Raw genomic sequence first — 23,237 nt, forward strand, 5'->3', positions numbered from 1 at the left:
TTTGACTATGGGAGCAGAAACTGGTCTGCATTTTAATTGTACAGCCAATAAGGACAGTGGCCCCGTCCATTACAATCAATGAGCACATTATAATCTATAACAACAAAGAGTCACAAAGAAACACCTGCTTCTGACATTATATCACACAAACAAACGCCATGTAAGCCAGGGGAAAAGTATGAAAAATGATTCACAGCAAGATGTTTTGGTTACCAACATATTCAAATGTAAAGTACAAAGGCGTTTGGTTGCTCAGCTTTTGGGAGAAACAGGTTACAATGTTTGTTTCATCACATGACTTTAAAGTTAATTTAAGTTTTTCAAGGCACAAAGATAAAAAAAAAGTAACCGCACAGAAAAGTACATATCCATGGCTGTACACAGTCAGATACAAGCTTGTAAATTACGAGCAGTTCCTCAGGATTATAATCTGTAATGTGGAAAACCTACATTTCATTTCATCTCTTTGACCAAAAGAATGCGTCGTGTTTTCGCCGCTGATCCAGACTTAAAATGCTACACAGTTGTACCGGTTGCACCAGCCATGAAACCAAACTCTGCACCTTTAGGCATGAAACGCTGGTTTTGGATGGTGAGGTGAAAACAGAAGGTGAGCTATGCAACCCCTCCCCATGCAAGAGCAAGCAGAGGACACCACAAAATACATAGAGTTTTATTTATTGAACGGTGCTCTCTTCGGGAGTGCACGTTCTAGCCCTTCGCAAATGAACTTATGTTTCTACAAAAGAAACTGAGCACAAGAAGGCAGAGGTCCGTCCCGTCCGTCCCCCCCCCCCCGGCCTCTGCCTCTCATCTGTACACTATACACTGGCAGGAACTGGCTAGACACCCAGACAAATGCCCTTTTCGCATTCGGCACTGAGCTGCACCCAGCAAGCATGGAGCCAAGATTCACGTCAACCCAAATAATCACAACTTTTTTTCATTTTTTTTTTTTCAGAATACAGTACGACCTCATCTCAGAGACGTATTTAGGTCTTGATTTCACAAAATGACAAAGATAGCAGCCACAACAGCCGTCCTTTCAGAGCTACATTTACATTGGTTTTGGCACAAACTGCATCATCAACATCTATTAAACATCAAAATGGTTCATTAAGTACATTAAGTGTGTCCAAATATCCAGCGGTGGTGTGTTTTCCTCAGTATCGTTCCCTTCATTTCAGCTCAGTTGAGTTTGGGTGGGTGTAAAATGTTTATCTTTTTTTTTTTTTTTTTTTACCAGCTGTGCACGTGAATGAGAAAGGAATAGATAGACAGACAAAGAGAGAGAGAGAGAGAGAGAGAGAGAGAGAGCGCAAGTAATTAACTGGATGATGGGAAAATAGTTCTTGCATTTCAGGCGATAAATACCTTAACTGTAATGGGTGAGCTTGTGAAATGAGTTTCTTCACACACACACACACACACACACACACACACACACACACACACAGAGTATTCACAATGCAGATATAAAGAAAGAAACTGCATGTCACAGGATTTCCACGTACCATAATCAAACTATAATCCAAACATGCTTCTAGTTGTCCGTATCAATCGCGTAAAAACCTTCGGCTTCACACATTCACAAACACAGTCAGCTGGGTCACTGTGACTCTCTGACACAGGACAGTTCATCCTATCACCCTCTGCATTATTCAGGCAAGGGTGCAAGGAGCTCACATCTGTGTGACACATTGAGAGCAACAAGGCTAAAGAGTGTGTTGTCTTTACGTACAGTGCAGTGTATTTGAAAGCACATGAAACTGCACCTACACAAATGTATATAAATGTCTGTGACCAGGACTGTGCACGTGCATGTGTTTATTCCTACTCTGACCGGGGACTGAGGGTGGGACTGACCCTGCTACGAGTATTACAACCAGCAGTGACAGCACAGAGAAAATGTCATGACAAATTATATGCTTTTTGTCCCGCTACCGACTGCTATGTGTGTGTGTGTGTGTGTGTGTGTGTGTGTGTGTTTGTGTGTGTGACCTCACATAATTATTTTCTGCAGTAACCTCTCAGGACAAGCCCCGTCTGCTTCCTCATGCCTTTTGATTGCACTGATTGATGGATTCTGACTTGACCGATATACTCGGACGAAGCGAATCTGACACTGCAGCATATGGTGGATTGGCCTTATTACCCTTATAGAGGCTTTACAGTTGTTTGACAAATCTCCCAGCAACCAGGTGTGGCTCTATCATGGGGTCCATTGCCGAAGTCTCAGTGCACAAACAGCCTGATAGCTAAAACGGAAATGTATGTCTGCTGTAGATGTGGGCTCATTCAGTCAGCATTAATGAAGTGATAAGGTTTTCAAATTCATCTTATTGTGACAATGTCTTTTATTGTTGCTCCTCTGGCCCTTGCTGTACTAGGAAGCTGTAGCTTTGGAGAGCCAGCCCAGTTAACTAAACAAACTGCTCATTTCTAAAAGCGTGATGTCAAATGGTAAAAGTTCAGGTTAGAGGTTGATATAAAGTTCAGACAGTAGAGACATTTCCAGTTCAGCGGTCAATATATCATTAAAGCATCCAATGTTTTTACCTATGAAATAAAAAAGGAGGATAGTCATGTATTTTGTTGACCGTGGTAACTGTTGTACTGTAATAAACTATTGTGAAGGCCAACTGATAAAATGACGACTCCCTTTGAAGCAGGCGTGAAGTCCTATTGTCTACCTCAATTATTTATATTCCTTTAGTTCGTCAGGGTCCACAGATGCAGACCATCAGGCAACTTCTACTTCACTTCTTCCAACATAAAAACAATTTTTTCAAGTTCTCACTGGAAGGCTTTTTTTTGTTTTTGTTAGTTTACTAACAAAAAAATGAAAAATCTGATTAGATAACTTTATTTTGATAGCTAGCAGCCAGCCCCCCTCTGTTGGCCAAAACAAGTGCAACGCTAGTTGCCTGTTTTTAATTACAAAATGTTAAAAAACGAGGACATTTCCGGGAAAATGGGGACATCTGGTTCACCCCAGGTTGATTACCAAATATCTTCATTGCAGCTATTTCAGTATGGACAGTATGTAAAAATGAATAGACATTACAATTCAATGCTAATTCTCAATGCTAACATCAGCATGCTAAATGCTAACTTTGACAATGCTTACATGCAGATATTTGACATAATATATACTGGATGGACTATCATTGTTTAACGTGTAAGCATATGCTAATAGAGTGGGAGGAGCTATTTTTAGAGCCCCTGATTCTGGAAATAAGCTCCAGTGTCATGTGACGTGACGGTTGAGCGCCTCTACAGCTCTGCAAGCCCGTGTACATAAAAACCTAAAGGTAGACATTAACAACAACCCCTAAGATACAAGAAAGATTGAGTGCAGTGTTGAGAAAATGCAATCTGAGGCTAAAATCAGTTTACTTTTAATTTCTTGGTCAATTTGAATGAATTCAACAACTACAGCAAATTGTTTTGTTTTCAAATGTAACAACAACACATTTTGAATTAGCTTTCGCTCTGATTAAAACTAGTGGCCATAACATAAACCTATAGGACCATTACATCATCAGGGAGAGTCCCCTGTTTGTATGTTCAGCAAAATTAAGAATATTGTTTAATGAAAAAAAGGAAATGGGAAAACACTACCAGCCTTCTTCCCTCTTCCCAACTATATTAGCACTAAACACAAAGCACAGCTGGGGCTGATGGGAATGTCATTAGTTTTGCAGATACTTGCTTGTAAATCAAAGTACTGGACAAATTAAAAAATTCGACCTGATGATTGTGCTTAATATGAAGTTATGGGAAAATTAAAGGAACCGTCAAAGTGATATTTATTATTATTATATTTCATCTTGAGGGTAGAGTGGATGACTATACCTAATTTCATGGCACTCCATCCAATAATTTTTTACATATTTCAACAGACAGCCTGTCATTGCTTTCACTTGATCCATACCACTAGCATAAGCTAAACCAAAGCTAAAGCAAACAACAACAACAACAAAAAACAAAAAAACATGGGAACGTCCATGATTCCACTGACTGACTGATTACTCCATTAATCAATCCGTCCTCCTGATGTCCCTGTCGCTCACCACAAGCCACTAAATACACAGAGTACAGGGATATACAGCAGTCGCATGCACACTTAACTACACTGAAGCTGCCGGCTTATTGCTTTCACTATTCATTCAGTGTATTGAAGGTCGAGGGCTGTGAGTCAATGGCACGTTCATGATATGATTTTTGTATTTCTTGATTTGTAACACTTTACAGTGAACCAGTATGTGTAGGTCAATGTTGAATGGTATCCATAGAAACAAGCATCATTGAGTCCACCTAGCAATGTTGGTGACTGTGGAAACATTACTGTTTTACAGTATTTTAGCAGTGTTTGTTCTTGGCGGGAATGTGCTTTATGAGGAGTCGGTGTAGGAAGGTGAAAAGTATTAAATCCACAAGTTTGTAAATTATATGTACAATCTGAGCAAAGTCTGTCTTTTTCCAGAAGAGGCGAAGTGGGAAACGCCACTAAAATACATTAAGGCCGGATGCACTTCCCGCATCATTAACTAATCTAGTGGCTCAGTCTATTTTTAAAAAATGCCCCATGTTGAAATATAGTATTTGAGTTCATGTTGTGCTAATATGAGGCATACTTAAAATCAAGTTATCGCAAACTGGCACATAAAACTTGGGATGTGTTGGTGTTACTCCATCACAGGAGTAACGGTTGGTACATACATAATATACAGAGGGTGGTAGGTGTCGGGTACCGGGCCATGGACTTTGTACTTCACGTCCCATAAGCTCAAGACTCAAGTTGAGCTGGAAAATTGAATGTCAACCAAACGCACTAATCAATCAATAGAGAAATGATCAGTTATATGTCACGACAGCACAGAGATGCAGTTTGATGTGTAGATACACGAGTGAAATGAAACCAGCTGCTGTCGGTTGTTGTTTCCCAAGAACTGGCAACCTCCAATACAGCCATCATGTGAGACTGTTGTAATGGGAATTAAACAAATACACAAACTTTACTTTCTTTCTTTCTTTCTTTCTTTCTTTCTTTCTTTCTTTCTATATATAATCTCCTTATTCCCCTCTCTCCCTTCCACTTGGACAAAGTGACACATTTTCCTGCCTTCTGGGAAAGTTAGACATTTTTGCAAGTGAACCAAATGTGCAGCTGAGGACGGTGACCACATCTCGACATGAAATCAGGAGGAAATCTTACAATGTCCAAACACAGCACTTTACAAGAAGTAGAAATGGGCTCTTTATAACTGCATCACTGGCACAGGGGGGGGGGGGTTAAAGACCGGGGGGGGAAGGTAAAGACCAGGACACAGTGAAGCATAAAGTACGCATGATGGTTTCACAGACATAGTTTCGATGCTATTCTTGGTGCATATCACAACAATACAGAATTTTACAGCAGGGTTTGGCTTTGAAATCATTTTGGTTGGGACATGAAGTCGTCCATGTGTAGACCCCCCCCCCCCACACACACACACACACACACACACGTAGACAGAAAACCATTTCCTATATACAAAGTCATGTTGTTATGAACTGAGCAAGGCCAGAGTGGCTTCAGCGACATTGTTCCGTCCTTCCGTTTAATCAATAACCCAAGATGTTAAATTCAAGCGGATCAATGCACCTCCAACAGAGACGCCAGCTAGTGAGGGGAAAGAGCATCCTTTGTTTGTGGGTATTTATGTTTGCAGGGGTTTGCCATTTTGTTGCCGCGTCGATGTGTCAGACCAGACTAATCAGCTGGTATGAATAAAACATGACCGTATTCGTCTTTCGGGTTGTTGGTTGCTTTTTCTCTTTCAAAGTCTAGAGAGTTGCAGCGCTATCTGGAAATGTTTGGCCGACTTCTTCAGTAGTATTTTCACATTCGGACAAATCAATGTCGAACCCTCTTAGCTCTGGAAAAAACTCCACAGCAGTCCGCTCCCTGATCCTGCGTCTCGTTTCCATTGTGGTTCAGTCTGCGTGTTTTCTGACAGCTTGATAGAGGCCCAGCTGGTGAGCATGAGCGGCAGTTTCATTTATGTCTGATTTCAACAACTGTTGTCTCTACAGTGTTGAAAATCCTTTCAGTGTTGCTTCACCTCAGGGCTAACCAGCTCGAGTTACCTCATTAACCCAAATATCAAGAGTTTTGAGCTGGAGTCAGTGTACTTTCCCTGACCTTTGAAAACCCTTAAGAAATTGTTTATTTTTCACTTAGACTTTGTTCATGTGTCAGTGTCCATGAGCAGCAGCTATTACATCATCCTCCTGCCCCCGCATCTTTGAGCAGGGGTCACTGGCAGTGCACTGGCTTCCCTGGATGCGACTGCTGCTCCTTTACCCTCAGATGCTGGTCTGTAGCTCGTTATTGAGCAGGGCAGCATTGTGAGTCTCCAAGTTGGCGTTGATGATTACTGCGTCGTTAACCGTTCTGCTCCTGTCCATCCTGCTGTCGCTGCGCTCTATCTCGTCGAGGCCTGCCACCTTTTTCAGGCACAGAACGTTCTGAAAGCTCTTCTTGAAGTTGTCCGACAGGAAGGCGTACAGGATGGGGTTGGCGCAGCTGTTGGCGTAGCCGAGGACCACGACGAAGTCGAAGGTGCTTTTCACAGCGGAGGTGGGTATGATGGAGCCGGTGACGGAGGTGACGTTGAAAACGTAGAACGGCAGCCAGCAGAGGACAAACACCGCCACCACGATGGACACCATCCGTGTCACCTTACGCTCTGAACGTTTGCGTTTGGTGGAACCCACTCTCATGCCAGAAGACTTCACCTAGCAAAAGGAAGGACTGTCAGTGGCTTAAAACCTCACAACGTTCACACTGTGACACATGGAAACGTCTTAAATAGTTTCACATATTAGAATCTGTAGATGTCAAAAGTCAAGAGTTAGCACCTGTTGTAGCAACGCTCCACAAACAACACTCACCAAGGCTAACATTATGTTGTTGAGGCTAACTCGGCTCAGAACGTGAGCTGGCGGCTCACAACATTAATAGGCTTGATACGAGAGGATTGATACGACTCTACTATCTGTTTAGTATGAGCTAGCAACCAGAGATGTTTAGTTTAGCTTAGCATAAAGACTGGAAGCAGCTAAACTAGCTCTGTCCAAAGGTTAAAACAACAATCTGAAATGCAAAAACATGACGTTATGGAGCAGAGGAAGAAAACTTGCCACGTCGCTTGTGTTGACTTTAATAAGTGACCAGCTCTAGGTCAGGGTAAATCGTGTTTTTTGTTCGTACCTGACATAGATTATTTTTTCCCAAATGAAGTCATTGTCAACATTTCTGTAAAAATTCAAAGAATAACTGTGAAATAAAAAATTTTCAGTTAGTTAGCTCCTGTGCAAACACACGAGAACCCTGTGGAATATTATTGTACAGAATAATAATAAAGTTAATAATAATCTTTATAGCAACATCGGCTACTTTTTGATATATTTCCTGTATTTAGCTTCGGCATACTTGCATTTAACATAAAAAACATGCTCTGGTTTCAGAGTTGACGAGACTTAACTACACACTGCTGAAACTGTGACATTTTAAATTTAGTAATTTATCCGAATTCCCAAATGAACATGATTTATGTGGCCAAAATAATCTGTTTACTCGTGAATGTCTGTACATCGTTTTAGTGCCACAAAATAACTAGTTTTTTAAATTTTAGAGGACAGTAGAGACGATAAAACAGAAATGAAATTGCATTATAATGTCACACGTGCGGAGGCGGGCTCTCACCTTGACTATAATAAGCAGGTAGCAGAGACATATGACGGCCAGGGGCAGGAAGAATCCGATGAAAAAGGTGTAGAATATGAAGGCTGTGTAATAGACGTCCTGAGGCTCCGGCCACACGATGCCACACACTGGCACCTTGTCCAGGCCGCTGAAGATCATGGTTGGCAGGATGACTAACAGCGACACACTCCAGACTGTGAGGTTAATTAGCTTGGCTACACGGGGCTTCCGCCATTTTGTGGATTTAATAGGGTGAACCACAGCCAGGTATCGATCGATGCTCATCACCATCAGACAGAAGATGCTGGTGAACTGATTGAGAGAGTCTGGGAGAGGGGTGGTGGAGGAGGACAGGAAGCAGGGGAGTGGGGGGGGGGAGAGAACAACGTGAGTTGAGGTTGTGTAAATCGTGTGGTGAGTAATCACTAATGCTGAGATGAAGAAGCAGTTTGTGTGACTTCTTGTGACCTGTGAAGCTCGCTAAAGAAACACGCCGTCCTGTATCTACTGTGTTCGATTAACACTACAGAGAGGATGTCAAGTTGTCGTGGTGACTTATCATTTTACACTTAAAATTTATAGATGTCTCTGTTTTGCTTATGTACAGATGAAACAAAGTGTTAATTAGTGATGTTTACAAGTGTGGGTATTAAGTTTTTTAGTTTTTACTTGTGGACTACAGAGGCAGGCTAGGACCCCCCCCCCCCCCCCCCCCGTCTGTTGCTAAGGTAACAATCTCTGGCTCTAGGTTCACATTTAAAGGGACAGATATGAGAGCGGTAGTCATCTTCACATCTAAGCAACCCCCCCCCACCACCACCACCACCACACCCACGCCCCCAAATAATGAAGTCAGGATCATTTCTCTGAAAGTGCTTCTTTGCCCCAAAGTGCTGCTGGTGTTTTGTGACGTGCTCCACACCCACCTACAGTCATGATCACCCTGCACAGAGCCTCTCCAAAGGGCCAGTGCACCAGTGCCAGCTGCATGCCGATGAACGGCAGGCTCATCATGCACAGAACATCTGCCACCGCCAGATTCAGGATGTAGATGTTGGTCACCGTCTTCATCTTGGCATAGCGCAGGATGACGTAGATGACCAGGGCGTTGCCGCAGAGCCCCACGGCACACACCACAAAGTAGATGAAGGTGATGACGACAGAGCTGGTCTTGTCCTGGTGAGGCTCTCTGGTCTCTGAGATGTTCAGATCCAGGTCGGACTCATTCCCTTGGATGTAGCTGTCGTACAGGAGGGGCTCGGGGATGGAGGTGTTGGGGGGAGTCGAGAGGAAGGGCCACTGATCTAAGGCCATGATGGCGGGGAGGGTTCAAGGGAATCAAAGGATTCTAAACATCTAAAAATGGTGAGGTGTTCAGAGACGGTAGATATTAAATAGGAGAAATAAGGGTTGAGGGACCTCAGGTGTTACATTAGTCCTGGGGAACTGGTTTGAGAGTTCGGGGTCCGAGGGCTCGGTGCTCTGGGTTTTCATGCACGAGGAACCACAAGTATCACATCCCAGCTGTAGAGATGTGGTGAAAGAGCAAGATAGATCTATGGAAAGACAGACAGCAGAGTGAAACAACATTAAGTTTGGCAGAGAAACGTAGAATATATCTTTAGACAAATAATAATAGTCCTTTAGGATCCATAGCAACAGTAGCACAGTTACTTAACATGACTGTTTTCACACCTTTAATCAGAGTAACATGTAAAATACTCTCAAGAAAACACTCAAAATATTCTCTCAGGGAGAGGAAGAAGTAAACATGTGTTGTCTGTTGTTTTCTAAATATAACATTTGGCCATTTTCTCCTTCACTTGAGAAACAGCAGAGAAAAAGTGGCCGGTGAAACAAACACAATACTGGAGACTTTTGGGTTGTTCCCGAGCCGGCAGTCAGCAGGACACCTTCCATGACTCAACATCACCCCAAAGACATTTAAACAACATTTATGTCATGACACCGATTTGCATTGATTTTGACATAGAAGGACGATAGTCAAGTTTAAAATTTCACAAAAACCTGCAGGCGGGAGTGACTACAAAACTCACTACAGAGCCGTATCTGTACCTGTACTTATCTGTGTTGGATCTCCTCTGCTCTTTTTTCTTTTTTTTTTTAGCTTTGTAACTCTGTCTAGACCATAAATCCCGTCCATGCTACACTGAGCCCAAGAAGTCCAGGTCAGGCGTGTGCATATGTGTGTATGCATGCCCCCCCCACCCACCCCCCACCCTGTGTATGCATACATGCAAAGAGGTACGGCCGCGCTGCCGAAGACAAATGTTTATTCAATTGATCTCGGGGACAAACAGCTCTGACACTGTGGCAGTGATCACTCACTCTTCTCCTGCAGTGACAGCAGCTGCCTCCACAGGAACAGCAGTCCAGCTCTTTGCTTTCATAATGTACGTACCTCAATTTCATGCAGCCGGCACATGTGGACCCACTTTGACCACAGTCCGCTTGGTGCTGATGAGGGGTACAAGCAGCTGTATGCACAGCGGATGAGGACCAGTATGACTGTGTCTATGTGTATGCATGCAAAGGTTAGCATGGCAGGGTGGCTCTGGGGGATTAAAATTAGAATATGAATAAATAATAATTTCTTTTATCAAATGTTACACAACATGATCAGTGATTACCAGAGCCAAAGGGAGTGTCTTCAAACTTGGCGTTGAACTAAAACGCTAACACACTAAAACAACCATTAGATCATCGGACCTGTCAACAGTTAAGTTTGTCAGCCAGTTTCAGCACTGTTGACAGAGAGAGAGAGAGAGAGAGATCAATATTGGCAATTCTATTCCTCTAGTGGCCATTTGCCTCTGAAACAGTGGAAGTTCATCCACTATCACATGGTGCGTTTGACAAGTGCGAGGCTGGCAAGTGGCAATTATCTGCAGTTGGAAGTTGTGTCAACGTGATTTGAGGAGCTGCTGACCAAGCTGCACCTGATCGGTCTGAGATTCAGTTTTAATGGTCTCTGTTTCACACATTATGTTCGCATGATGTGAGAAAATCTGAGGCACAAATGACGTCAAATTTTAAAAGTTATGATCCTGAATGTTGCAGTGCCGGTTGATCTGGCGACACCTGTGTTTACGGGTGGTAACAGCGGGTGCAGGAGCAGGTGAACCCTGCCACTAATAATGAGAAACCACTGGGGAGACTGAATGTTATTACACTGAAAATACTGAAAAATACTTGGAAAAAAAAATGGATAAATACTCAAAATGTCATGAAAATGTTAAGAATTATTTTCCTACTTTCAGAGCAAAATTCTGAAATCATTCAAATCAAATCACAAAACAATGTCTATAGACAGGTAGACAGGTAGACAGGTGTCCGTGGAGCCGCAGTAAGAGTGAGTTACAGGGCAAAGTTCACATCCACAGTCCACTGAACACAGCATTTACAGTTCAGTCTGTAATTACTTTACTTTTTAAATTTAAAAACAATCTCTTCACCCTCCCTGAGACACTGAGCAGAGAGAACTGCACGTCTCCGCTGGACCTGCGTCTGTTTCAGGCATTTCAGGACCCCGTCCTCCTCCATCCAAAACCAAATGTGAATAAAGCGCCTGGTACCAGTTCGGGTTCGGGTTTTTTTGCTTAACTGCGTTTGGATGCCAGAAACTAAATAACCGCCATGATTTAACGCACGTGTTTATTTCTTCTTATGAGGCAAAAATCGAATAAACTGCGCACGAGCGAGACAGAGTCCTCACAGAGATGCCAATCAATGGAGACAAATAAAAATAAAAAAAAAATCAGCAGATTCTCTTTTTTTTTGCTTTTTATCCAACAGCATGACTTACTTTTTAGACAGAAAACTTCATCCTCATCTCATGTCCACAGCGGCGAGATATCCCTCAGCAGCGCGCACAGAGTCCAGCCGCTGCGGAGCCGCGCTGACCTGCTGCAAAGCTGCATCCCGCGAGCGTCTCCATCCACCTGCTCCTCTTAACGCACGGCGCCGGCGTTCAGCCGTCCATCCGCCGCCTTCACCAGAGCTCCTGGTTAGAGCCAACTACTACTATTACTTCATCTGTGAGGTCAATTTTGTGTTTTACTTCCAAGAAATATTCCGAGTTTATTTACCGAAACTTTGGAATGAATGGGGAAAAAAAGAAGGAGGAAAAAAGAAAAAGAGCCGGTGTGCGCTTCAGAGTGCGCTGCGTCCAACGAAGAAGAAGAAGAAGAGTCTTGGCACAGGGAGACAATCAGAGCCGAGCGCACGACTGCACCGCAGAGAGAGAGATAGAGAGAGAGAGAGAGAGAGAGAGAGAGAGAGAGAGAGAGAGAGAGAGAGAGAGAGAGAGACACGGTGAGCCCGTGTGCGTCAGCGTGCGGCAGTTTAATGATTTTGAGTCATGCGTATTGAGTTTGCTTTCTATCATTAAAGACTACAGTCCTGCAGAACTGATTTATTTTTTCTACAGATGTATCGAGATGAACCAAACGAAGAGCAGAATATTCCCTGTTGCACGTACCTGAACTCTCCCTCATTGGTCCTCCAGCTGAATCAGGAACGTGTCTTTTCTTGTTGATTCTTGCAGAGTTGGTGCAGACACACACACACACACACACACACACACACAAAACCCCAAGCTGCCACATAGGATGATGCAGCAGTTAGACCGTCTGTTCACAGATGCATCAGCTTCCACTGCAATTACTTCAAGTGCCCAGGCCTCGCAGGCGCAGATCACAGTCATCCGTGCACATTCTTATCATGAAGCCGGTCCAACTGTCCCCCTCTCTGTCCTTTATAAAGGGGGGGTTTTGGAGTCCAGTGCAGATGGCGGGTATCTTCCGTGACCTCTTTCAGCGGAGAGCTCCATGAGAAAACGTCCTGCCACTTCTCTCAACATAGCAACAACACAAAAGTGCTGCTATTATTGATACCAGCTGCTGTCCCCATCAAAGATTAATACTTCTATTTATGTACTAAGCGATAGGAGGATGTGAAGCTATACTCAGAGGAGGAAGCATGATGGAAGAAGTGAAGAGAGGGAGGGAGGGAGGGAGGGAGGGGAAGGGTTTGTGAAGGGTTCTCGTCTTCAAATCTCATCCATGTCAATGAGTGTCCAGTCAGGACTGTTTGTTGGTTCAGGTTTGTGTTTGCTGCGTTTTGAGGTCAGCAAGTTCCCTGGGTGAGTTCACTGCTCTGTGTGTGTGTGTGTGTGTGTGTGTGTGTGTGTGTGTGTGTGTGTGTGTGTGTGTGTGTGTGTGTCCAAGCAACAAGCTTCTCACTTTGTCTTGAAACGAGCAGAAAGTGGCACGGTAGCTTTCTAACACCAGAGGAATAGTTTGACATTTCAGTCTTATTTGCAGAGAGATGAGAAGATTTACTGCTGTCAGATATGTTCACTAAGGATTATATGAAGGTAACTGTTTAACAAACATGAAAGATTACTACTAATAATAATAAACTTTATTAATATAGAACTTTACAGAAAAAAAAAAGAAAAGAAACCACCAGCCGAGCTCTGACTGAACTCTGGTCCTTTCAGTCGCTTCTCTCCACTCTCTCCACTTTTGCTTCTCAACTGCATACTTTTATTTATCTTTTTACTTTTATTTATCTTCAACTCACACAGATCCATCTTCGCATCAATATTTCATCCCCACCACCCCGAGGAACTTGCGTCTCATCTTTCCGTTGACTTCTATGCAATTGTACCACCTCTGAAATCCATCGTGGCTTATGTCCAAACACACACAGTAAAGGTCACGTGAGGTCACTGCACATAACACGTTACACTGCAAACTCTTGTTTTAAATTCAGCAAAGATGTATCATGTTATACTTTTGATCTTTAGAAGTGCTAAGCTAAGCTAAGCTAAGCAGCTGCTGGCTGTGTCCTCACAGTAAATGGAAATATGATTGTGCTGTCGATCTTCTCGATCTCATCGAGCTCTTGGCAATGAAGCAAATAAGTTTTTTCCAAAATGTCAATATCATTTTGGCTCCAATCAAAACGGTTCAACACAATCATTCTGTCCTTGATCTTGTTCGTTAACCGAGTTTATTAATGCTATAAATATCATTTAGGAACGTTTCAAAAGTGCTTCAAACGTCACAACTCTGGAGTTCATTAGTTTGCTTTCTGTGTGTGTGTGTGTGTGTGTGTGTGTGTGTGTGTGTGTGTGTGTGTGTGTGTGTGTGTGAGTGTGTGTGTGTGTGAGAGATCAGTAAAGCAGCACTTATTTCAATAAAATGTCCGTTATTGAAAATGGAGTGTGCTGCTGCTCGGTCCCACCGCCCACCGAGCGTCCTGCTGAAACAGAATGATCAAAGGGAATCAAACCAGTCAAAACTGGAACGTCAGTGAGTCAGGCGCCGGGTGTCGGGCCGCCGTCTCCTCTGGATACCGTGGTGTTTTAAAATGCAGAGCAGTGTGCCTTGAAATTGCTGAATGTCAAACTTTCTCTGCGCTTTCCTCTCAACACACAAACACACGCCGCCTTGTACGTCATCGCTCAGCAGCCCTCTACTTGGCCTTGAACTCTGACGCACGTCGGAGTCAACATGGAGCCTAGTTTGAAGGGTAAAGGTCCGTCCATGATAAGACCTACAGGTCAGATCGCAAACTGAGATCTGACGGATTCACACACTCCCGTTGTTCGTGCCCTGTGTTTGCAGATAAAGCAACAACACATAAAAACAGAAGAAGAACGCAGCCGTCTTCTCTGTATGGACCAAGCTTTCATTCTAAATTAGGTGATTACATCCATGATTGTGTACTTTGTTGTAGTGAGCTCCGTCTGACGTATTGTTTTCTGTGTTTAGACGAGGCGTTGCTGGAAAGAGCCAGAGAAAAGTGCCGAGCCAAATCCACCTCTTTTTCTTTCCCTGCAGCCCAGCAGCTCTTCCCTGTTACCCTGTCATGAGCTTCTCAGCCGGCTTCACATACATTTCATGGCCCCTGGCATAATACACACACACACACACACACACACACACACACACACACACACACACACACACACACACACACACATATCTCTGACCGATTCGACGCTGCTTCAAAACGCAGAGCCTTGACGTCGCACTCGTTATAAAACTCTCCCAGGGAGAAAGTAAACCTTCAGTGTCACATGATTTATCTGCTGTTTACCACCTTGACTCCTGGTGACGGTGCAGCGCTACAGCGAGCGCACGTCAACCAAAAAACACACAGCACAGACCAACCGAAACACAAAGACCGGTGCTTAAGGTCGTAGAGCTGTGAATGTGTTTTGAGTTTTTCCCGTCGGCCCGCGGTGACGGCCGCGACAGAGGACAATGTTACCTGAGGAGATAAACTCCCTGCTGCTCGGCTGCAAGAGAGAAAAACCCTCTGAGTGTCGGCGCTCGTCAGTGTCACTGTAGGTCAAGACAGATGTGTGGATGGTTTGACCTGACAGATGTTATGTTTGAACTCTTTTTGGACCTTATGTATGGACTCTTATTTATTTTTTGAAACTACTTACCTCGTGTTTCCCGTGGTTATTTTACTCACCGTCTTTGTCCCATTTCCCTCCTTTTGTGATTGTCGGCCCCGCCCCAAACTAAAGCGTTTGCAGCTGCTGGGGTTTTTAACCAAACCCAAGACAAGAGAACATAATACAGTGAAATCCATCTGTGCATCCTGCGCACGCAATGTGTGTCAAGATCTGTTATCTGTGTGCGAGTTCAGTTTCATTAAGTTTTGAGACATCCTGATGTTAATATCATTAAAGCACGAAGGAAAGGAGCTAAATCTGCATAAAAAATGTCGACCTTGTGTCTGTGTGACGGCGGCAGCATGTGGTGGGAGAGCACCGATATACAGACGACGAGCTGGAATTATAACAAAAGGCGGATAAGCATTAAAACGTGATGCAGTGCAGATCAGATCAGTCAATGCAGTCTGCCATTAAACTTTAAACACTCTCCGGTCTCATGATCTCCACAAGCAAGTTGTGAACTTACATAAGAAATCTTCACTCACCCAGACAACACATGATGATATCATGGCCGCTGAAATATGTCTCGGGCACAAACCTCCGAGGCTGTGCTGAAACATTTCTGAGAACGTGAATCACCCCGATGACGAGCGTATTACATGCTACTGTGTTATTGCTGCGACGGGACTGTGAGCTGTCAGAGGACGCGTGTTTCGTGGGGCCTGCGTGGTCACATGCTCAGCGCATTGATGCAAAGCACCACTTGGCTTAATAACAGGCAGATATCGTTGCTCTGATGGAACGTTTTTATCATCCGAACCTGGATTCCTGGAGCTTTTGAAGCCAGTTAAGCTGCATTTTTAACAATGACTGTCTGTGTGGGAATTATAGTCATATTCTGCCTTTGGATGTTTCTTCTAATCACCTTTTTGTTTTGTTTTGATTTGTTTTTTTATTTCAATTTGTTCTCAGGAGAGCAGTGCATCATCGTGGCATTGTAGACTTCAGGCACACGGCAAGACAAACAATTTCCTTTTGTGGCTGTAGGGTGTGTGTCTGTGGATGTGTAGGGTGCTGCCTGTAATACTCATTAATATGAACTAATACAAACAACAGAACATGCTGCCAAACACACGTGCTTCCCATGCTACAGATGTATATGTATATATATATATGTGTATATAATATCATTTTAATTACATTCAGCTTCATCCTTCATGTTAATTATTATTAATGAGTGAGATGTTGCACATTGCAGGGTTGCAGATCACAGTCATGTGGTATTACTTTGATTGGCTGATTCAAACAAAAAAAAAAGATTAGAGAAGATGAATCAGTGCAAATATTAATTAATTCACATGGAAAAGAAAAAAATAAATCAAAATTTGCTTTTGTGAATTGTGATCCCTTCACAATAAAATTGTTTGTTATGCAAACTGGGATACCGCTATGAATGTCTTATTTTCTCATTTTTCATTGTATGAAAACCACAGAGCCGTAACAAAGACCAAGGAGTGTTCACTGACTGCTGTAATTTACATATTCTTAGCATGAGATAATACACAGCCACAATACAAGTGGAAAGCGAGACTGGGCAGCTTGAAGAGCGACTCTATTATCCTTCATTTCATCATGTAATCGTGTGATTCTGTGCTTATACAGCAGTGTGTAAACATTACTGACGGAGCTGTTCTCCTTCAATGTAAAACACTAGGAAAGAAATTCAATTTACATCATTTTCATCATTATAATTATGTGGACGCATTATAATTATGTTGTTGTGAAGCATGCTGGTCCACAAAAACATGACACACAGAAATAGAGATAAAACGCGATGCAAAGTGGAATGAGTGTTTGGTCTCTGCGGTGTAAATGTCAGCATCAACTTAATTAGGCACAAAACCGACTGGCTCCTCTCACCGACAGCCAGTCAGATACGTATGAAACCTTAATACGAAGCTGTCAGAGCAGCCAGGAGGTTCAGTGTCGGGTGTGAAGGTTAGGAAACAGTGGTCCTCCAGAGTAATATCTATCTGTCCAGCTTTTCCCAGACTTTTCACCCCCGTCTTGAGGCCTCCGTCACCTGATGGAGGTTGTTCAGTCGTCATGGAGCTCCTTACCAAACTGTTACCTTGCTGACAGCTGTAAGAATAATGATAATGACTTGGGATTCTGATTGAGATTTGACTTGGAACTTGTTTGTTTACTTCAAAGTTGACTGACTAAACTTAAGACTTTATTTTGGGGGTTTTAACTTCTATCCACTTTTGAAGATTTCCTGTTTTCAACTTGGGACTCGACTTTGGCAACTAGACTTGTTACTGATGTGAAACTTACTTATGACGATCAGCGCCTTCTTTCCCACCTCTGGCTGAAAGCCTTGGAATAAGCTAATAAGTGGGCCTTGAGTTTGAGCTTATTTGACAGGAAAGAGGTTTTAAAATCTTGAACTAAAATAATTGAAATAAGGCTGTAGATCTTATTATTATAAGATTATTACCTTCATTGTTTGTTGCCGTTGCTACTTGTATAAATCCCTGGTTCTGAGCCCCAAGCAAGTCCCACAGAAGACTTATTATACATCCATGTCCAAGTCCACTAGCATAGCATTCATGAACGCGCAGCAGTTTACTCGTTCTCAGAGCCGGAAGTAACCCAGAAGCCGAGCCATCACATGGTTGCAACACTCCTCTGTACCTTTCCCAAATAAGGGAAAACTTCAGTTTAAACCGATGTGTGTTTTGCCCTTTGCCTCACTTCACTCATCCTGAGCTGGAACTGGATTTGGTTTCAGTTTCCTCTAAGTTATGCTTTTTTCCTGCATCCTTATCCTATAAGACCTTGGTTTCCATAACTACAGAAGATACAGGTGTTTTCATCTGGACGCTATCAGTTGTAATAGAAGCTAAATAGTGAACCATTGTCTTGGAGTGTAAGTGTTGCCCAAGAGAATCAGAAAAGACTAGAAGGGAGAAAAGCCTTTTACAATAATGTGTAATTCTGAGAACAGGTCCAGGAACAGCTGTGACTTAAATTAAGCCCCCAGGTGCCCGACACTTTGGTTGGAGAACAGAAAATATCTGCTCGAGCTGAGCGACGTTATCAAGACCATCGTGGACCCTGTGAGACGTTAACAGAACCTTGTGGTGTTTGAGTCTGAAAGAAGTTCGACAGCTCTGCAGAATTACGGACGAGCCCTCTTACTATATTTAGAGATTATAAAGAAAGAGAGAAAATGTCAGAAAGAGAGACGCTGGAAAGTGGAAAAAAAGATACAGAAAGAAAAATCAATAGATAAAGTGCAAGAATATGTGAAAATATGAAACGTACTCAACCACATTTTCACCTTTAATCCACAAAATATGGTTTGTAAAACCAAGATTAAGCATTGCAGTTTTAGTAGAAAAAATGAAATCAGGAAAAGTAAATTTGATCAATGATGGAACAAAACACTTTCAAATAAATGCACAGTAGGAAGTAAAGTCATTAAACGCATCCCCGTCTATTACATGATATTAAACAACATCGTCTGGTAACCAGAGAGAATTTGTTTAGCAGATAGTCAAAACAGCCAGTCAATCAGTCATCAAACATCTGCAATCCACTGGACTGAATCACAAACTGCTGAGGAGACATACGAGCTGTACCGGCTGGTTCTGAAAGCCCAGCTCAAAGTCTCCAGTCGAACCGACACTTCAACGACTTTCCTGGAAGAGAAACTGGTAAAAAATCAAAAGGCAGATGTGACTAAAGTTTGGAAAATAAGTTTTGGCTTTGTGATAACTCCATAACGCCCTGAAGGGAACTTCTTCAAATTTAGCGTTCATCTGGACTCAGGGGCCAACTGATTAGATTTAGTGGTCCAACAGTCAAAGGTCAAAGGTCAAGGTCACAGTGATCTCACAAAACCTCACGCAGTTAAGAAGGAACTGGGTCATTACAGTGAGAAGTATCAGCCTAAACCTGCTGAAAAGTGATCTCTGGGAGATGTAGTGCAAAAGCAGCACCAGAGAGAGATAATGAGAGAGAGAGAAAAGGAGGGTTTACTTCATTATCTGAACATCTGTACTGAACTTCTGACATCTGCAAAATGAGAAAAACATTTATTTCCAGGTTGCAGCAGCAGCAGCATATTTACTGCAGTTGTTTCTGTATTTAGCACAGACTGAAGAGCTCATCACCTTATCACTGTGAGAGTCGGTCCATCATCGGATCCCCAGCACCTAAAAACAGCTCGCTGCTGAACCTCATTTGGTCCTGTGTACTGCCCTGGGACACTGTCCAGTGGGAATCTAGATTATGTTGTTTCCCCTCGAGGGAACGTAAATGAAGATGGATGGTTGGTCAGTTTCAGACACAGAATGAAGTGGGGGAAAAATACGCTTTTAGATTATGTTAAAAACAAAACAAAAACATCCACAGAGAGGATGGAGAGAGCAACTCAAGTGTCCTTGGGCGAAGACGCTGAACCCGTCTCGTCCGTATAGAGCGCCGGCTGTGACACAGAGACACAACGAAGGGAATACAATTAAAAAGAAACTGCTTTCAACCTGAATTACGTTGTTGAAACATTGATTTAGTCTGTGTGATAAATATTTCCGTGCAGCAGCAGCAGCATTATTGTCCGTGTCCAAAGTAGTGCAGACATTACTCACTTTGCAACCCAGTCTGGAAATAAGTTTGTGTAGAAGTGACTCAGGCTCTGATGTGGCTAATATTATATAATGTAAACATTATGTAAAAGCAAAGTGTTTTTGTGTGAATGCAGGAATCAGTTTTCTATCTCCCAAATAAATACTACCTTTTTAAACAACATTTTAAAACATCAGAAGTTTATCAATGTGCGCACCACGATTGGTTTGAGTACAACCACAGGAATCAATATTTTCAGGACGGTTCGCTCTGTAATCTGTATCAGGAAATCAAATCAAATCAGCAAATTTGTCCTGTGCATTAAAAATATCATTAATATTCACTGAGAAATTCAAGTAGAGGCACGAACTTGGCTTTGAAAAGGCGTACGTGTCATCAAACGTCCCCTTCATCGCTAACTTCAAACACAAATTAAGGTTGATCCACCATTCCTATTATTATATTATAATATATATTATAATATTATCATTATTTCTCTCTGTAGCCTCTCCAGTCCGTTTCATGTTCATGTTTAATCCATATATAAAGCACAGGATCATTTACTTTACTGCCACGACCAAACCCATAAATTACTGAAGTGGAAAAATAATTGCATTTGTGGGACTGAAAAGCTTTTTGCTTCCCTTTTGTTTCAGAATCAAAAAGGCAGAAGTCTTTTCTTCTCCTACACGCAGAGGACTCGCACCTCAGATCTTCAAGTCCGGCGTTGAAAATACTACTTATTGTAAGTAAATGTACAGAAGCATGAAAAACAAAATGTGCTTTAAATATCGAAGATTAAGACGTGTGTATTGATTCCATGGTTCCTGATCGGTCTGCAGTTCCAACCTCTTCACGCACGGTCAGGCAGATCTTTGGGGGGGGGGGGTTCCCAACATCGTTGTCAGGCCCCTCCAAGGGATTGTATCGTAAATCTGGTCGGCAATAGGAAATGAAGGGATTAGATTTTTGGGCTTCAAAGGTCAAAGGTCAACCTCCCAAAATACACTTTTGGCCTCGTGAACACGATATCTGGAGAACTCGAGGGAATCCCTTCAGATCTGGCACAAGCGTTCACTTGGACTTGAGGACTTTGGGGGGGTCAAAGGTCACAGGGTCAAGGTCACGGTGACCTCACAAAACACTTAACAAACACTTAGGCGTAACTCACAAGACTTCACACAGCAATGTTTAATGATTTATGTGATGCTAAATAAACAAGGATGTAACCTGAAACTAGTCTGTGTGGCGGAGGGATACGACCGTGAAGGCGGTAATTCTAGTTTTTTATTTATTTATTTATTTATTTGATTTTCAGGGCTGTGCTCACTCCGGCAGCCCGGAGCACTGCAGCCTCGTCGCGGCGTGTCCGGCTGTAACGGCTCGTTTAAACTGTTCTGGCCTTTTACACTGACACGAAAAACCAGACAACAGCTGGCGTTAGCGGGTTTCCTTCTCCAGTAGCTTTCTATTTTCTTCTTCTTTGCAAAACGGTTGTGTTTCGTATGCTTTCTAAGAACGCTGCAGAGTGATCATTACTGGCAGTTTCTGTTGATGAATCAGTTGTTGGGAAAGGAGGCGAGGGGAATGACTGGAATGGAGGAAGAGGAGGAAGAGGAGGAGGAGGAGGAGGAAGAGGAGGAGGAGGAGGAGGAGGAGGCGAGACAACCATAAGAAATTACAAAATGCCTGACAGCAAGAGGACTATGTAAATTGCCTGATTTACCTTTATTGATCTTTTCCTCTAATCAAGTCGTGGACATGCAGAGATTCTCTCTCTCTCTCTCTCTCTCTCCCCCTCCCTCATTCTCTCTCCCCCCTCCCTCATTCTCTCTCCCCCCTCCCTCTCAGGGGTCCCATCAATATTATTTATTGAGAAACCTCTCAGGCAGTTTGCATCTGGTCCTAATTACACGTAGAGGGTGAAGGTTGGATCAGTCACAGTAAAGAGGACCAATGAAAATAACTGCTGTCTGCCGGTGTTTTAATTAAACCAACACACACACACACACACACACACACACACACACACACACACACACCTCAGACCTTTTAATTAGTCTGACCTTTCGGATCGTGGTGTTACGGTTCACTGTTCTCTTGTATTATCCGTCACATTTGATTGAATGGAGGTTAATTGAACAGTTCACTTCATGTTTTGTTGAATCAGGTAAGCAGCGCAGAGGTGTGGAGTTGTCAGCGAAGCCGGCTGCTTTTATTATATATATATATATATATATATATATATATAATAAATAAATAAATAAATATAAAAAAACAGCTGATTTTGTTTTGTGTCACTCAAATCGCTGAGGGAACACCTGCTGACGTCAGCAGCCTTACATTATTAGATTGTTAATACTGAGGCATCACTGGATTAGCAGCATTTTACTTTGCTTTTAAATGGTAGATCAAGGGGGGGGGGGGACTGCAACTCTGGTAGACGCAATGAATATAAAAATGTTTATGTTGAATGCAAAAATGCAAAATTATTGTTTGTTTTTTCTCTCTTTTAATTTCCTAAAGTTTACTTTCTTTTAATCCTTGATTTGTTGCCGTGTATAGTTTTTATTTAAATGTAAATACAGGTCATGTGTTAATAAACCAACCTGTTGACAGGTGTCGGGTCAGTTCTCCCCAAGCAAGAATATCTTCATCCACGTATCAGATGGAATCACAGTTTGAGAGAGAACCACTAACATCCTCGTTGCTGATTTGTTTTAACCAAAGTCAAAAAAAACCCCAAAACCAAAACAAAGAAACAGCAGGACTCTGACTCTTTCCTGCTTCTTCTCTCGTTTTCTTTTTCAAAACATGCAGCTACAACATCTTGACATCGACAGCGACCTCTAGTGGCCTGATGGAAACTGAAGCCGCATGAAGGTGATAAACCTGCAGCGAGACGTTCATCTGAAAGGTGAGGTGAGCACTCCTGTATTTTCACGTTACTTACCTGTGTGAATTACCACTCTCAGACAGGTATAAAAATAACACATACCATCCCAGCACCACCTCACTGAACTCCACCACCTCCCCCTGCCCCCGCCACTCGGTTCACAGACCGATAACATGGACTCAGTGCCCCTCTCAGGTAAACCTGAACACTCTCCCGTGACGAGGCAGCGGATTGACTGCAGATTAGAAAACTATTTTATCAGGACAAGTCATTTCAATTTCTAACTTACTTTCACCAAATCCACCATCGGGTCATATGTAGGTGACGACACGAGAGTGAGAGTGTGATAAAGTGTCACGGTGAAATCATCTCAAATGTCAGTAATTTATTGACCAAATATTTAGTTGCTAAATAGATGTTGGAAACTCATGTGAACATTAAAACATTAAAAAAGTCGTCGACTGCGAACAAACTCCAGGCCTCAGGTCTTAATATGATTTCTATGCAATTAT

The 23,237-nt window shown here is 42.7% G+C and overlaps 1 protein-coding gene across 4 annotated transcripts; it reads right to left on the reverse strand.

Annotated features, from left to right (window-relative positions):
• LOC111659599 (somatostatin receptor type 2-like) lies at positions 1-12,763 on the reverse strand. Of its 4 annotated transcripts, none has more exons than XM_087175698.1 (5): positions 12,258-12,763; positions 11,583-11,780; positions 8,683-9,312; positions 7,757-8,082; positions 1-6,786 (listed from the first exon to the last, which is right to left on the reverse strand). In XM_087175698.1, exons 3-5 carry the CDS (start codon positions 9,068-9,070, stop codon positions 6,355-6,357), a joined length of 1,146 nt encoding a protein of 381 aa, XP_087031824.1. In that variant the 5' UTR covers positions 9,071-9,312; positions 11,583-11,780; positions 12,258-12,763; the 3' UTR covers positions 1-6,354. The 4 variants fall into 4 exon arrangements, with proteins under 4 accessions (XP_087031824.1, XP_023268367.1, XP_087031823.1 ...); XM_023412599.2 differs by lacking the exon at positions 12,258-12,763 and adding an exon at positions 11,866-11,994; XM_087175697.1 differs by lacking the exon at positions 12,258-12,763 and having other exon boundaries at positions 11,583-12,001.
• Between the last annotated feature and the right edge of the window lie 10,474 nt (positions 12,764-23,237).

The sequence above is a fragment of the Seriola lalandi genome, unplaced genomic scaffold (genome assembly GCF_002814215.2).
Source record: "Seriola lalandi dorsalis isolate HSWRI2012SDOR001 ecotype SW California unplaced genomic scaffold, Sedor1 jcf7180002054483, whole genome shotgun sequence".
Lineage (NCBI taxonomy): Eukaryota > Metazoa > Chordata > Actinopteri > Carangiformes > Carangidae > Seriola > Seriola lalandi.